Source organism: Cynocephalus volans, chromosome 9 (assembly GCF_027409185.1).
Source record: "Cynocephalus volans isolate mCynVol1 chromosome 9, mCynVol1.pri, whole genome shotgun sequence".
Classification (NCBI taxonomy): Eukaryota; Metazoa; Chordata; class Mammalia; order Dermoptera; family Cynocephalidae; genus Cynocephalus; species Cynocephalus volans.
The window spans coordinates 41,783,499-41,797,958 of NC_084468.1; the positions used below are offsets into that span (position 1 = coordinate 41,783,499).

Consider the following 14,460-nt stretch of genomic DNA (forward strand, 5'->3'; position numbering starts at 1 on the left):
TCTCGTGTATCTTTTTTAAGGTTATTCCTAGGTACATTAGAGTTTTTTGCTGCTATTGTGAGGGGATAATTTTTTCTGTTATGTTTTCTTGTTGGTAAGTTCTGTACACAGCAAAACTAAGAATATTTGAGAAGTTTTTTGACCTTAAGATACTTCCAGCTTAGTTTGGTGTTAATTTTTAGGATCTTCATTTTTTCTCCCTAAGAATTACCAGCAAATGATAACAGGAGTAGGGATTACCAACAGCCTTCAAGGAATATGTTTACAAAAAAAAAAATAGAAATTGAATTGAGCCTTGAAGGGAGAAGGTCTTCATTAAGAGGATTAGTGTGGAGAAGAAACAGGCAACTATACAGAAGAAGAAAGCATTAGCTTTTTCAAACCACCAACCCCCCCCCCAAACCCCACAATGCATCTGAATCTGATGATTTAAAAAATTTAAATTATTTACTTATTTGTTTTTATTATTTTAAATTCATTTATTTTTCCACTTAGTTCCAAAATTATTCAAGGCAACTTACAAGTTATAGATATTCAGTCTAACATACCTGTTTTAAAATTAGTAAAATGTGACAAAGAAACATTAAATTTTGAATTCTAAGGCATCAGAGATAAGTGCAATATATCCAAACACAGTTCATTAACATCTAACATAATAATTAAAACTCAGCTGTATATATGACTCTATCATCCCCAGTGGCCAAAGCAAATAGGGAAACTGATGAATTTTAAGATTACCATTGCCCATGAGATACAAGCAAATCAGGAAAGAAGACAATTTTCAAAATACTAAGGTTTGGGAAAAATTTTCTCCTACAGGTAGGTCCTCATACATCAGATACTAAAGGCATCTCAACAACAAATGTGATAATGAATATCATATGACGTCTTGTAGTATTCCTCCATGTAAGTGGAAGGCATAATTTCAAAGCAAAATTCAGTGATATTCATCTGTCTAGGGCATGTAAAACCATAGGATTCAAGTATACAAAGTCACAGGTAGCCCTCCTTAATTTGAGAATAAAATCATAGCTCTTCAGCAGACCCTACTAAATAAAATCCTGTGTGTTAAAAAACAGTTATTGGGGCCGGCCCATGGCTCACTCGGGAGCGTGTGGTGCTGACAACACCAAGTCAAGGGTTAAGATCTCCTTATTGGTCATCTTTAAAAAAACAAACAAACAAACAAACAAAAAACAGTTATTGGGATTTATGACCAACTGGAAAAAATATATATCCCAATAAAAGCTATATATAAATTAAACAAACGAAATGCTTGGTGAACACCAAACCAAAATGCATCTTTTATGAATTAAATTTGGTTAGCAAGGCTGTCAGTTTGCAACCTTCATTAGATGTATTAATTGACAAATTCCACATGGAAAGGGACTGTATGCAGTCTTGTTTGCTTTTATATCATCAGCTCTTAGCAAGGTGTCTGGCATCTAGTAAATGTTCAATAAATATTTGAGGAATAAATGAATGAGCAAGTGAATGAAGTAAACCTTCATGCATCTTATTTTCTACAATGTGATTCTTCAAAGAATTGTACAGCATAGAGAGGTTTTATATTTCAGCTAGGACCTAAAACATAGATAAATCTCTTTTACACATTAAAAGTAGATCCATATGAATTAAAAAGAGGTACACATCCTTTTAAGAGAATCAAGGAAACTGATAAAGGGTTAGCATTTTGTCCCAGAAAAAAAATGGTCCCAGTGTTTAAGGTTGTCGTGAGGCTCAAATGAGAAAATAAAATTAATGTATTTGTAGAATGCCAAGACCTACATATGTGTAAATGTTTGTTTATAGGCCCCTTCCAAATTTTTAGGCCTCATCCAAAAGTCCCCAACCCTTCCAACTGTTTGATTTCTCCATTATACTTCTGAAAGTTTGTGCTAGTCTATCACCTCATCTCCATGCTAAACACCATATGTTTTTATTTCCTTTTGCCTGGGGTATTTTAATAACCCTTTTTCCTTCTTATTTTCCCTGTCTGTTTCCTCCCCTTGGGGTCCATGCTTCATAGCATAGAGGAGCAGTAAGGTCCATAGAATTTAGGTTGAAATACAGATTCCACTTACTAACTGTTTGATATTAAAGTAGTTATATTACCCTAATTTAGTTTGAGTATCCTCACCTTTGAAATGGGAGCAATAATACTATATTCCATCTTCGATTGCTGTAAGATTTAAATGAGATAATCTATGCAATGTTCACAATGACCACCACATAGTCAGCAGTTGATTGTTCTTATCATGATTATTTGTTTGATTGTTCTAACCATGATTGTTATACCAGAATGATCTGTCTAAAGCCTAAATCTGACCCTGACCATCCCTACTTAAAACTTTCAATAATTTCCAGAAGCCTAGATGCAGAGTATGTAACTCTTGATAGTGCGGCCTCAACTTCTCTTTACACCCTTGTCACCCACCAACCCTCCTTTCCATCCTTTATAATCTGATCAGTCACATCTAGGTTTAGTTTTCTCAACAGACTATGTTTTTTCATGTCTCTAAGATGTGGCACATGCTGTTCCCTTTTCTGGTATGACCCCCTCCCTGCTCTGGCAAAAAGCTTTCTCCTCTCTCAAGTTTCTCCTTCTCTGGAAACTATCTCTACCTCTCCCTGGTAGAATTAACAACCTTTCTACCACTATATAAACTATCTAGAGATACATTGAATTTACTTATATTTGTGTCTGTCTCGTGGATTAGTCTGTGAATTTCTCTAGGTCAGGAACCCTCTTTAAGTTCAGCTCTAAGTCCCAGAATGCCCACACCACAGTAAAGATATATGCTATTTAACAAATGAACAATCGCCTTGCCCTAACGCCTCTCGCCTAACATGTGCTCAATGACATTTGTCGAATTGCATTTACTGAATTTAATTTAATTCAAACAATACTAGCTCCTTCAGACTCAAACCTGCTGGCTAACAGAAGTTAGACCCGCTGGGTATTTCGGGTCCTGCTCAGGTCACTAATACGAGCTAACATGTTGACAATTTAAGAAAGGGGTTTTCCTTACTAGAACCTAGAAGAACAGTGGGACTTGAGGCTGTTGGCCCTAGAAAAAGGACTGCCTGCCCAGAGCTGCTGCCTTATCCCTTGCTTCCTTCAGCTCCCCTCCCAAGAGAGAAACGAGTGGAGAAGCGGAGAAAAATGAGGGAGAAGAAAAGTTGGCCCTCCCTTACTCCTCCCCCTCCCACAGAGAAGGTCTACACCAAGCCTGGTGTCCTAAGACGCTACTCAAGGGGAACTGATTCTTGAAATCCTCAAATAACGTGCTGACTTTCCTCTGCCCCTTTCCTACTCCTTCTCTGACTCCCCCTCTCCACCCCTTCTCCTTCCCCCTCTCCACCCCCTCCCTCCCCCTGTCTTCCTCCCACCCCGACTCACCCCACCCCACCCCCACACACGCGAAACCAAAGAACAGCCCCGCCTCCAGATTCTCTGTTCTAGGACCTCCGTGACTGTTAACGAAAGATGCCAATCACAAGCAGCCTTAGGTAGATCACTGACAGCCCAGTAAAAAGAAAATCAGGTTGAGAGCAGAAAAGAAATGAACACAGCAACCTCCAATGCACTAAGAAAACTCCGTATACATATGCACGTAGGATCCCCTGCATGGAAACAGCAGGTTGTCTCTGACTACCCGGAGGACGCAGAGCACTCCAAACAGGAACTTTAAAGGGATTGAAATCTGTTGCCTGTTCCACTAGGAATATTGTTTGCAAGGCACAAGGTGTCTTTTGGTAGTGAGCACCCTCTGCGCATGCGCAGGTCCATTCGGGAATTACTGCCCAGCAGCCGACTAAGTTGCATTCCTTGAATCTTCGCAGAAAAGACAATTCTTTAATCAGAGTTAGTAATGTGGACAGTACACAATCGAGAGAGTTTGGGGCTTCTCTCTTTCCCTGTGATGATTGCCATGGTCTGTTGTGCACACAGGTGAGCTGCTGTTGTTGAATCTCTCTCTCTCTTTTTATCTTGGTGTTTTTCTTTTTACATGCCTGCTGCTGGATCATGTATATTGTTATTTGAGTGTAGGTGTGCCTGTATCTTTTTATGTCTGCTCGCAGTTTGTGCTCATTTTGAATTCGGTCCCTACTTCTTCCCTCCAGCGCCAATGAACCCAGCAACATGTCATACGTGAAAGAGACAGTGGACAGATTGCTCAAAGGATATGACATTCGCTTGCGACCGGACTTTGGAGGTAATGCTTCATCTTTTTCAACCTGTAACCCATCCCTAGTTCTCGGTTCTTTTCTGTCAAAGATAAATATTAAAAAAAAAAAAAAAAAAAAAAAAAGCATGTCATTTTCGTAAGCGTGCACTACGCCCTGGACTCACGCACACACGCACACACACCACACACACACCACACACGCACACACACGCACACACACACCCCGGACTTCCAGTCTCAGGTGGATGAGTCTCCAGGCTGAACCGACCCTTCCCCGGCCCGACACACCCTCTGCATAGTCACTGCATCACGCGTGTGCTCACACCTGTTTTCCCAGGCTGTCCCCTGCAAGGTGGGGGGGAGGGGAAGGGGGAGGGAGGAATCCCGTTCAGACTGTAGTAAGGGCTAGCAAGCCCCCCAGCCCTCCTCAGACCGCTGCCACTCAGAGAATATGTCCTTAATATAGTCCCACATCCCCGGCAGGGCCCCCCGTGGACGTCGGGATGCGGATCGATGTCGCCAGCATAGACATGGTCTCCGAAGTGAACATGGTGAGTGGCCTCCCGACGGGCTCGGCGGCCCGGCTTACGCAGATGCGAAATGGACCGGTCCCCGTGCCCTCTGTGTTTCATTGGCGGTCACCTCGCCCCCGTCCCCGGGAGTCCCACTCCGCGCGCGCTCCCAACTCGAGCACACACACCCGGTCGCCCCTGCTTTGTATTTTGGACACACACGGACTACTGCGGTGTTCCGGAGGAAACCTGCTCGGCACTATTTTGGGAAGGACGGGTGGCTGTTGCGCCGGCTGATCGGCTGGGGCGGAGTCTGAGGGTTACTTTAGCCGGGTTTCCCTGCGTGTTCAGAAGAGGAGGGCACCATCTGCCGGCCGCCGGGAGGCCTGCACTAGGGTCCCCGACGGGTGGTCCGCAGCAGCCACCTCGTCAGGCGCGGCCCCCGTAGCTCCCGCAGACCTAGAGCCCAGGCGCACGAAGCACCCGCCACCAAGTGCACAGTCGGGGTTTCAGAGTGTCCCCTCCCTCCTTCAGGCTGTAGCACATCGTGTGGCAGGAGCAACAGGCTGAGACAACAGTCTGTGTTTGCTAATACGGAAAGTGCCCAAGCCTGCTTCTGGGGAGGCTTGTATTGTTCCTGTGTAGGGGTTGATGAATTTGACTTGCTGCATTTTGCAAATTTAGGTTGAAACAAAATGGCTCGAGTTATGTTGCTTCGCTTTACTCTAGAAACCTAAGCACGCCCAGAAAACCTGATGATTGAAGGGGCCGTGGAAGGCAGGGAGGGCGATAGTAACATAGCGCAATCCTTCTATTTCAAAGGGGTCAACATTCTCTAATGTCCTTTTTCTCCCTCTTTTCGGAAGCTGTTGCAAAATGGATTGATATCATAGCTGCCACCTTCTCTCTTCGCTGTTTCCAACCACTGTGGGTAGCAGTTTTCTAGTTGTTAGAGTTTCTATCTGTTGCTCCTTGTAAGACAGGGAGAAAAGCCTGTTGCTTTTCTAGAATCAACCACCTAGGGAACAGCTAGATCTACATGAGCAAAATGCCATTTTTATTCCACTTGTGAAAAAGTATTATGGCAGCAGAAATTTAGACATCCTGAATAATTTAAAGACTAAATCCTTTTGGGATTTAATCACTCTATTGCTGTAAAGGCTATTGAATTGTCTTTCATTTTGTTCCTACTGTGGTGTTTTAATATGCTAAGGTTTAAGAAAATTTCTTTTCTTTTCCTTTTTATTTAGGTTATGTGAGGGAAGAAATAAAAAATGTTTATAGCCTATTGAGTAGGATTAGAAAAAAATTGAGACTATTAGGTTTCTGAATTTTATAGTCATAACTACCTCTGCTTTAAATAGCTTATTTAAAATACTATTTTAAAATGTCTCTGATTGTTGTACTGGAAAAAATCTAATATTTGAAACTTAATGCGCAATGAATATTCTCTGACTTGGCAAGATTTTTAACAAGACTGACTTATGTTCTGTTTATATATATGTTAATACCACAAAGCAACCCAAAACACACTATTTACAAACACCCTGGAGAACGAAATAACATGTGGATGTATATAAATTGTGCCCAATCCATGTAATGCAACTGGATAAGTTAGACAATGAATTAATTTAATAAGTTGTATCATGTAGATAAATGATATTTTCCTTTTCAGTCATTTATTTTGGCACCTGTAAATGTCCACACATATAATTAATAAAATAGGAGAAGATTCAGAAAGCTCAAAAGGCAAAGGCTGCCTTTGCCAGTGGTCTACCTTGCTGTATAGGGTACCATGCTCTTCAGAAGTTTAAAAAATATGTAATTCTGTTAACTATATTTACGTAAAACTTTTAAGCTTTTTTTTTTAACTGAATTGAATAGGGAAATTGCTGTTAACCAAAACAACCACCAAAACAAAAAATTCTGTATAATCAGTGTTCAACTGAATTCATACATAAGTTCAGAAAAAGGATTGTATGTAATTGCAATACCAGTGGAAATGTCCTCCTCATGATTAAACAATACAATCCATTTACTCACGGCACCATGGGTGTAAATGAACTTAATTTTTAAAGAATATGCACCCAACAGATAATCCTTTGAAAAATATATTCTACTAAAATATCTGTTACCTTTCCACAATGATGTTGGAGAAATGTTGGGAAAATAGAAGCCAGTGAAAGTTGAAAAATAGTAAACTTTGATTTCCTGATTTTTCTTTGTTTCTTCTTTTAATGAGAGGTACTAACAAGACCCAAGGTTTATTTTATCTTCTTTCATCTACAACAAAGCATTGAGTAAATAGACTGGAAATAACTTCAAGAAAAAATTGAAATAAAGAGGAATTTTTTTTAGGACTGAGGGCTCTGTATGAACACAACCTGGATGGTTAGTTCCCCATGGGTAACAGAATTGTCTATAACATGATTTGATTTTAGATAATGTAAGTAGAGCTGAAAGTCTATAGGAAATAAGATTCATTGCTTTTTATATTAAGCATGTTTCAGTACCCTGATAGGAATAACATTTGAGGTTATTTAATAGGAATTTTTCTCCAATATTAACAAAATATAAGACTGGATAAAAATATAATAAAAATAGTTTTTAGGAAAATGCAAGTTAAACCCATTACTAATATAATTCTCCATTTTATATTTTTGTTTGTTACCATTATTAGCCATTCCTTGGCTGGAAAAGTTACATGAAAATTATGCATTAAATTAGTGGGTCTGAGAACTAGGTTCTGTTCATTTCTGTTCTTTTCCTGTGCTACACTAAGTAAAATAAAATTTTAGACTGGTTTATAGCATTGCCTGTTTTAAAGACTATCAAGAATATTTTCTGATTCATGTTCTTTAGGATATAAAATGTTTTTCCTAAATTAAGAAAATAAAGGAGGCTTTATAGTCAAGAATCTCTGCAATCAAGAATCCTTAGTTTTGATCAGTAAATGCAAAAGCTCTGAAGAATAATTCTGATAGAAAAAATATTTATTATGGAGAGCAAGGCTTTTCTATTCAGGCAATAATATATTGATTAAATTAGAAAGGATTTTTCCTCTGAAATCATGGGATATGGTGCATGTGATAGCAGACACATTGTTGTTATTTTCTAACCTGTCATCTTAAAATCTACTGTGATTTTTACTTATTGTAAATTAAACCCTTCGAAACTTCTCTTAACAGTTTCTGCCAAATCAACACACGCACACAGGATTGACTCAAGATGAACAGGAGGCAGTTGGAGCAAAAGGAGACCAGAGCTCCCAGAAATTGTCCCTCGAGTAACCACTAACATCTGCTACTATAAGCCCAGTAAAACATATGCAGAAGTAGACAAGTTCTATGCAGGTAGACAAATTCAAACATATGCAGGACAAAGAAAAGTAGTTGTTTGGGAAATTATGATATTAACTACCTGCAAACAAGTAGTTGAACTCTTGTATTTGAGATTCTAATGACTAGCTATTTCTTCCTATTCAAGAAGGCAGATCCTGACTATCAAGTAGGAGTTCCAACCACACAACTCTCTGTCCCTGATCTAAAGACAGGATGGTCCAGCTGGCCACCCCCAGAAGACTTTATATCCATTGAGTCAACTCAAAGTGGGATTCAGTCCAAGCCATTCGCAATAAAAGATAGCTATCATGTATTCATTATTTCTTTCCTCCCTTCATGCATGGTTGAGTATGGCAGTGAATGCTCTTATAGGCATTATGATTAACAACGAGAATGGCAAAACTACAATGAACCGATTTTATAAATGATGCCTTAAAAAACCCAATTTTAATTTACCAAATATACACTTAAATTCTGCTGTTGTTGTTATTATAATATTTGATTTTGGAGGTTTCTGGTACACATTGCAGTTATGTCTGATCACCATCATCGTGGTGACTCAAAACAGTAATGACTTGTCAGAATCCTGCTCCCCCACACCCATTTCTCAGTGCTGCTCAATCTTTACTGCATACCCAAGCCACTCTGGGATCTTGTTAAAATGCAAATTCTGAATCACAGATCTGGGATGTGGCCTGACAGTCTACTTTTCCCCCAGCCAATGCTGATTGCTGGTGTGTGGACAGCACTTTCAGAATCAAGGTTGTACATTATTCCAAGATCTAGCTTTCTTAAGAAATGAACATTTTAAAAAAAATTTCTCTAGGAATGGTATTATTTCAAGGTTTTAAATTAAGTTAATTTCCTGCTAAACAAGTAGCTGTGCTTAAAAGGGTAAATTAGGTCAATAATTGGTGATAAGTAATAGGACAAAGACAAGAGCAGCCTTTCTAACTTTGTCAATACTTACGAATCAGCCAATCTTAAATTATGGCCATGAAAATATTACCAAGCACAGTAACTCCAACAATACTATCCTGATACTCTACAGAGAACACTAATGACTTTTCTTTTTTAGAATAGAGTACACTGCAAACTGTCTGCCACCCCCACCCCACCCCCCAATGAAGAGTTAGCAATAGCTTTGGAAAATGGCCTAAACATATTCTTGCTGCTGTCAGTAAATTCTCTGGGGTTATTGTAGAATTTCCTTTGCAAACAGGTTAGTATTATTTAAAGGGAGGAACAGATATCAGTAGTTAAATAAAGGTATAAATACATTTTTCTCTTATGTGAATAATCACCCAGGTCTTTCTTTTAGGTGCTGGGTTACAATATTATACCATCTGGAGAGGCTGAGAGAGGAAAATCTTTCTGCCTTTCTGTTTGGAGATAACAAAAAGATATTTTTATACCTTAAGCCATATTAAAGCAAGCTTATCTACATTTTTAAAAGTTTGAGTTTACATTTGAAAGCCTGTGATTTTAGGATTACAGGACCAGACTGAGAATTAAAGTGTATAATAGAATGAAAATAAATAGTAGCATTTATTGAACACTTCCCATGTGTGAGGTATGGTTATCAAGTGCTTTATATTAATAGCTTATTTAATCCTTGATTTAAGGCTATGCAATTCTTAGCCCCTATTGCAGATTGAAGAACTGAGGCTGAGAGAGGGAGAAACTTAGGTTGAAAGAGGTGATATAACGTACTCAGAAGTTACAGAGCTAGTGAATGGCAGAGCCAAGATTTGAAACCAGGCAACCTGTTTCCAGGGTCTAGGTTCTAACTGCCAGGCTAGTAAAAAATTTAAATGTTCCCAGTATTTACCTTTGGGAATTTGAGTGAGTAATTTTTCCTCTCTAGGCCTTATGTTTCTCCTCTATAAAATGAATGTAAATTATATGATTGCCAAACCCCTTTTCAGTTCAAGTATTCTATAATAAAAACTTACATTTTTAACAATTTTAGACTGTCAAAATCAAGAATCTTCCTCTCCTCTTGTTTCCCTATTAAATTCTGTCTTACTCCATCTTCTTCTCCTGGTAGGTGAGTCAATCAACAACCATTTATTGAGTTCCTACTGAGTGCAAACTATAGCAGTCTCATGGGGACTTTGCAGTAAGGATTGCATGCAATCTAGGGCCTCTTGAATTGTCATTTTAACCAGTCATGGCATTATTATTCAAGTTTTTCTTCCTTAAACACATTTGCAAAGAAAGCAACAAGAAACATTGGATCAATGGTCTTCAAAATGAGACTTGACTGATGACTGGTTTATATTGTATTGAACTTTGGGGCCAAGACCAAATTAGAAGTATTTCTTTCTAGTGCTGTCCATTGTATTCAAACTGGAAACATTGCTGCAGTACTACCAAACTAATACATTTTCAACACTTGACGTGAAACAAAAGGAAATAGTTATATTTCAAGATATAGGTATCCCAAGGGATTTATCTACCTGCTTAAAATCCTTCCATGAGGTAGCTAAGAAGTGAGGGGTAAAACTAGGGTGTTTGTCTCAGCTGAATAGCACTTAGTATAAATTCTGTAAGTTTTTTGAATGAAAAGCATCAGATGTTTGTCTTGGAAGGCCCCCAAATGCTTGATAGCCCCCTCAAAACACACCCGAATGAAATCTTATATTACCAAGGAAGATAAAACATTTCAAAAGAAAAAATAGTTTCATTGTTTCCAATTGATTTAGGTTTTAGTAAAGGGGCTTAAATGATATAATCATATTTCAGGATAATAGGAAGATGAATTGATATATGCTTATAGTTGATTAAACATTAATGCATAGCTCATAAACTGTGACAGCACTGAGTCCTGTTTTTCATAATACCAGGATTGACTTTCTGCATTTTAGAATACTTCTGTTTTCAGCAGATCATGCATTTCATGAAGTTCCTTGACTTCTATCTATTGAAAGGGAAGAAAGTTAATAGTAGCATTTAGCAATCTATTGCCTAGCACTTGGCAGATATGCTTAAGAAAGGGTTTACAATTAATTCATATCAGTGGTGATAACTTAGAAAAAAGGCCAGCCACAGGAAAAAAGTGAAGGATGCATATTTCACCTTTAGTGAGCCCAGTTACCACTTTTTTAGAATCCTCCTAGTTCTTATTGCTACTCCCCACTTAAGTGAACTAATGTATCTCCCTTGCCCTTCACATCCTCAATAAACCTGTTATATTGTGAATTTAAGATTGAAGGGCAGTTTTCCCAGAGCATTAATTCAATTAATCTAGTGAATAAAACAGATGTGGTCTCTGTCCCGGTGGAGTTTACAGGTTTTATTTTTATTTTATTTTATTTAAAATTTATAATATTGGACTGGAGATTTCCCTTTGGAAGAATTTGAAACATTCACAGTTATCTTGGTCATAGGATGTTTACGTTTGACACATACTTACTGAACACTTACTCTTTTATCAGGTCCTGACCTGGGCACTAGAGATGAGCATATGACTAGGACAAGTTTCAGTCAGTGGGAGGACATTATATGCATACATGGTTATTTTAAAACAAGGCGGTAGGTGCTATAATAGAGACATGTACATACAGAATCCCATGTAAGCGCAGAGAAGCAGTTTCCAAGGCATGGTGAAGAGTTAATGCTGAAATGAATCTTAAAGAGTAATTAGTTAGCAATTCTGTATAGGCTGCAGAAGAGAAGGACCTTCCAAGCATAAGGAAGGGCATTTGCGTAGGTAGGTTTTCCAGAAAATAGCATGAAGTGTTCTGGGCACTACAGGTAACTCACTGTGGTAAGAACTTTAAGGGCACAAGGAGAATTGTCAAGAGGTCAGAGACTGAGTACTAAATGCAAGGCGTATGACAACATTTTTGAATGTCCTCACTTGTGTAAAAAGAAGCCTTTCTATAAACATAAACTAAGGTACTTCAAAAAGTTTGTGGAAAAATAAAATTAAAAGAAATGGAAAGAGAAATACCACGTTCTCACTCATAAGCAGGAGCTGAATCCATAAATAAACAAAAATAAAGAGAGACAGAGAGAGAGAGAAAGAAACAACAATCACAATAATACATTGAACTTTTAGAAGGAGAGAACAGAACTGTGGTTAGTAGAGGTGGAAAATGAGAGGGGGTGGAGAAAGGGGGATTACTGAGAAATTGGTGAACAGACACAAAGAATGATTCTGTATCGTGATGATGAATAAGCTAATTATCCCGATCTAACCATCACACATTGATAGTCAACTTTGTACCCCACATACATGTATAATAAACTATCTTAAAATAAATAAATTGGTGGAAAAAGATAATACGAACCTTTCCATGAACTTTTTGAAGTACCCTTATATTTGTATAGGCACTGACCATTTCTTCAGGAATAGGTAAGAAAGGAGTAAAAGTTATTATCTCTTGGAAGTGGAATAAGAGCTAGGAGTGTGTTGTAGAGGAATCCTTACTGTACTTTATATGCCTCTTTGAATTGCTGGTTTAAAAAATCCCATACATGTTCTACACTTTCATTTTAAAAAGAGAGCACACACACACACACACACACACACACACAGAGAGAGAGAGAGAGAGAGAAATGATGCAGTAATATGTATGTTAAGGAAATGGTTCCTAGTCCTGGAATGCAGAAAACCTGCTGCAGTGTTTAACAGGCACTATGCTTTACATTTCAGAGAGACCATTCTTATAGCTATGTGTGGGATGAAGTAGAGATGGCTAAAACTGGGGGTAGTGTTCTTAGTTAAGAAGCTGAGAGATGTTTCAAAGTCCAGATGATCAATGCTTAAAGTAGTACAGTGACCTTAGGAATGGAAAGTAAGAAAATGATATTTAAACAAAGGCAGATCAGAGGGATGTAGTGACTGATTGTATATCAGCATAGAGAAGAAAAGAGCCCCTGTGGCTTCCAAGGTTTGATATTGACTGATTGACATATGGGTTACCATCTACCCTAAGGAAAGGAGCATGACACCATTTCCTGCACTGCTAATTGGACATATTTTCAGAATTGAAAAAAAAAAAGAATATGTTAACATGTTGTTATAAGGTAGACTATTGGAGATTGAAACCATCCTGAAACAGAGTAGTTCCCTGGTGAATCTTCTAATTCTGTCCACAAATAAGGCAAGTGCTACAGAGAGAAATCCTGGGGCCCATAAATGTGGTGCCTGAAATGGGTCACCTAGTGATATGGAGAAAGAAACGGTGCTGGGCAAAGACAGAGAATGGAATGCATTCAACTTTAATTATCCTTAGCAATGTAGTTCCTTCCCTAGGAGGACCGAGACCCTGGTAGAATTTAGAATATACTCTTTAAATTCTTCCAGAGAACTGATTTTTGTATTCTGTTTTAGTTGCCTTTTTAAACCATATAGATAGGAAAAAAAGATGTGTGGGGAACCCACTTACACAGCATCTGCTCTCTTCTCCACTGTATCCTTAAAGTGATTCAGAGTCCTTCTGGAACATTGTGTTTCCATGTGAAATCGCATGAAAGCAGTGTGAGTTCTTTCAGAAAGTGTATTTGGTGATGAAATGAGACTGGGTATAACAGACAGTGAAAGTGAGGCCAACAGCATGCCCTGAGAAATGAAGCTTACCTGCCAGGAAATTAAAAAGTGACTCCCAGGAGCTTTGCAGAAGAACAGAAACATTTGAATAGCCTGTTGGGTATGATTTTAAACAAGAATTCAACAGAGCCCTGTCCCCTATGAGATGCTCTCCTGGAAAGAGGAAATCTATTTAAGCAAAGGCTTATTCATAGATTGCATTTTTTAGTTTAGAGAAAGAAGACAGAGAAAGCAGCTAGAGAAATAGATTCAAACAGAAGAGGGTTCTTAGGTAATGGTTAGCAATCAGCTGTTCCATCTGTATCTCTACTGAATAAGAGTGTGGTGAGGCCCTTCAGAAACAACAAGAAAAATTAGAGGTTAGATGCCTTGCTCTTGTTGCTGAATGGATTAATCAGGGAAGTTGCAAGGAGTGAATCCCACTTGAATGAGAGGGTTAATTTAGGAGCCTTCCTGAAAGCAGGGGAAGAGATTTGTTGAAATCTCAGGGTCACTGCCTACTCTAACCCTTCCTGACTCATGGGGAGATTTTTTCTTATGATTTGTTATTTTCAGGAGAATGATACACAATTCTCTAGTCAGGAGAAACAGCTTTGTGGTTTCCATAGAGACAGTGCAATGACGTTCATTGGAAATCCTACCTGTGCCTAGAACATTTTCTCATGTCAGTGGCCATTGTTTTTTCCTCCTACCACCTGCAACTCCTGTCCCACCCCAATGCATCTAGATCTAGTTCAAGACCCAGAGGAAATCACATTTCTACTACAGAGTATTTTTCTGCAGCCATACTAGAGAGAATTATGCTGGAGAAAGAATATCTGGGGTATATAAGAAAATCAAGACTTCTAAAAGAC

The 14,460-nt window shown here is 38.6% G+C and overlaps 1 protein-coding gene across 2 annotated transcripts in view; it reads left to right on the forward strand.

Moving 5' to 3' along the window:
- Window positions 1–3,875: 3,875 nt before the first annotated feature.
- GABRB1 (gamma-aminobutyric acid type A receptor subunit beta1) overlaps window positions 3,876–14,460 on the forward strand; it is a 392,313-nt gene continuing 381,728 nt past the window's right edge. The window contains exons 1-3 of one of the 2 annotated variants that reach the window (XM_063108426.1): window positions 3,876–3,955; window positions 4,129–4,220; window positions 4,677–4,744. In XM_063108426.1, coding sequence (XP_062964496.1) covers window positions 3,876–3,955; window positions 4,129–4,220; window positions 4,677–4,744 — 240 coding nt within the window. The remainder of the gene's footprint in view (window positions 3,956–4,128; window positions 4,221–4,676; window positions 4,745–14,460) is intronic. The other variant, XM_063108427.1, reaches the window with a different exon arrangement.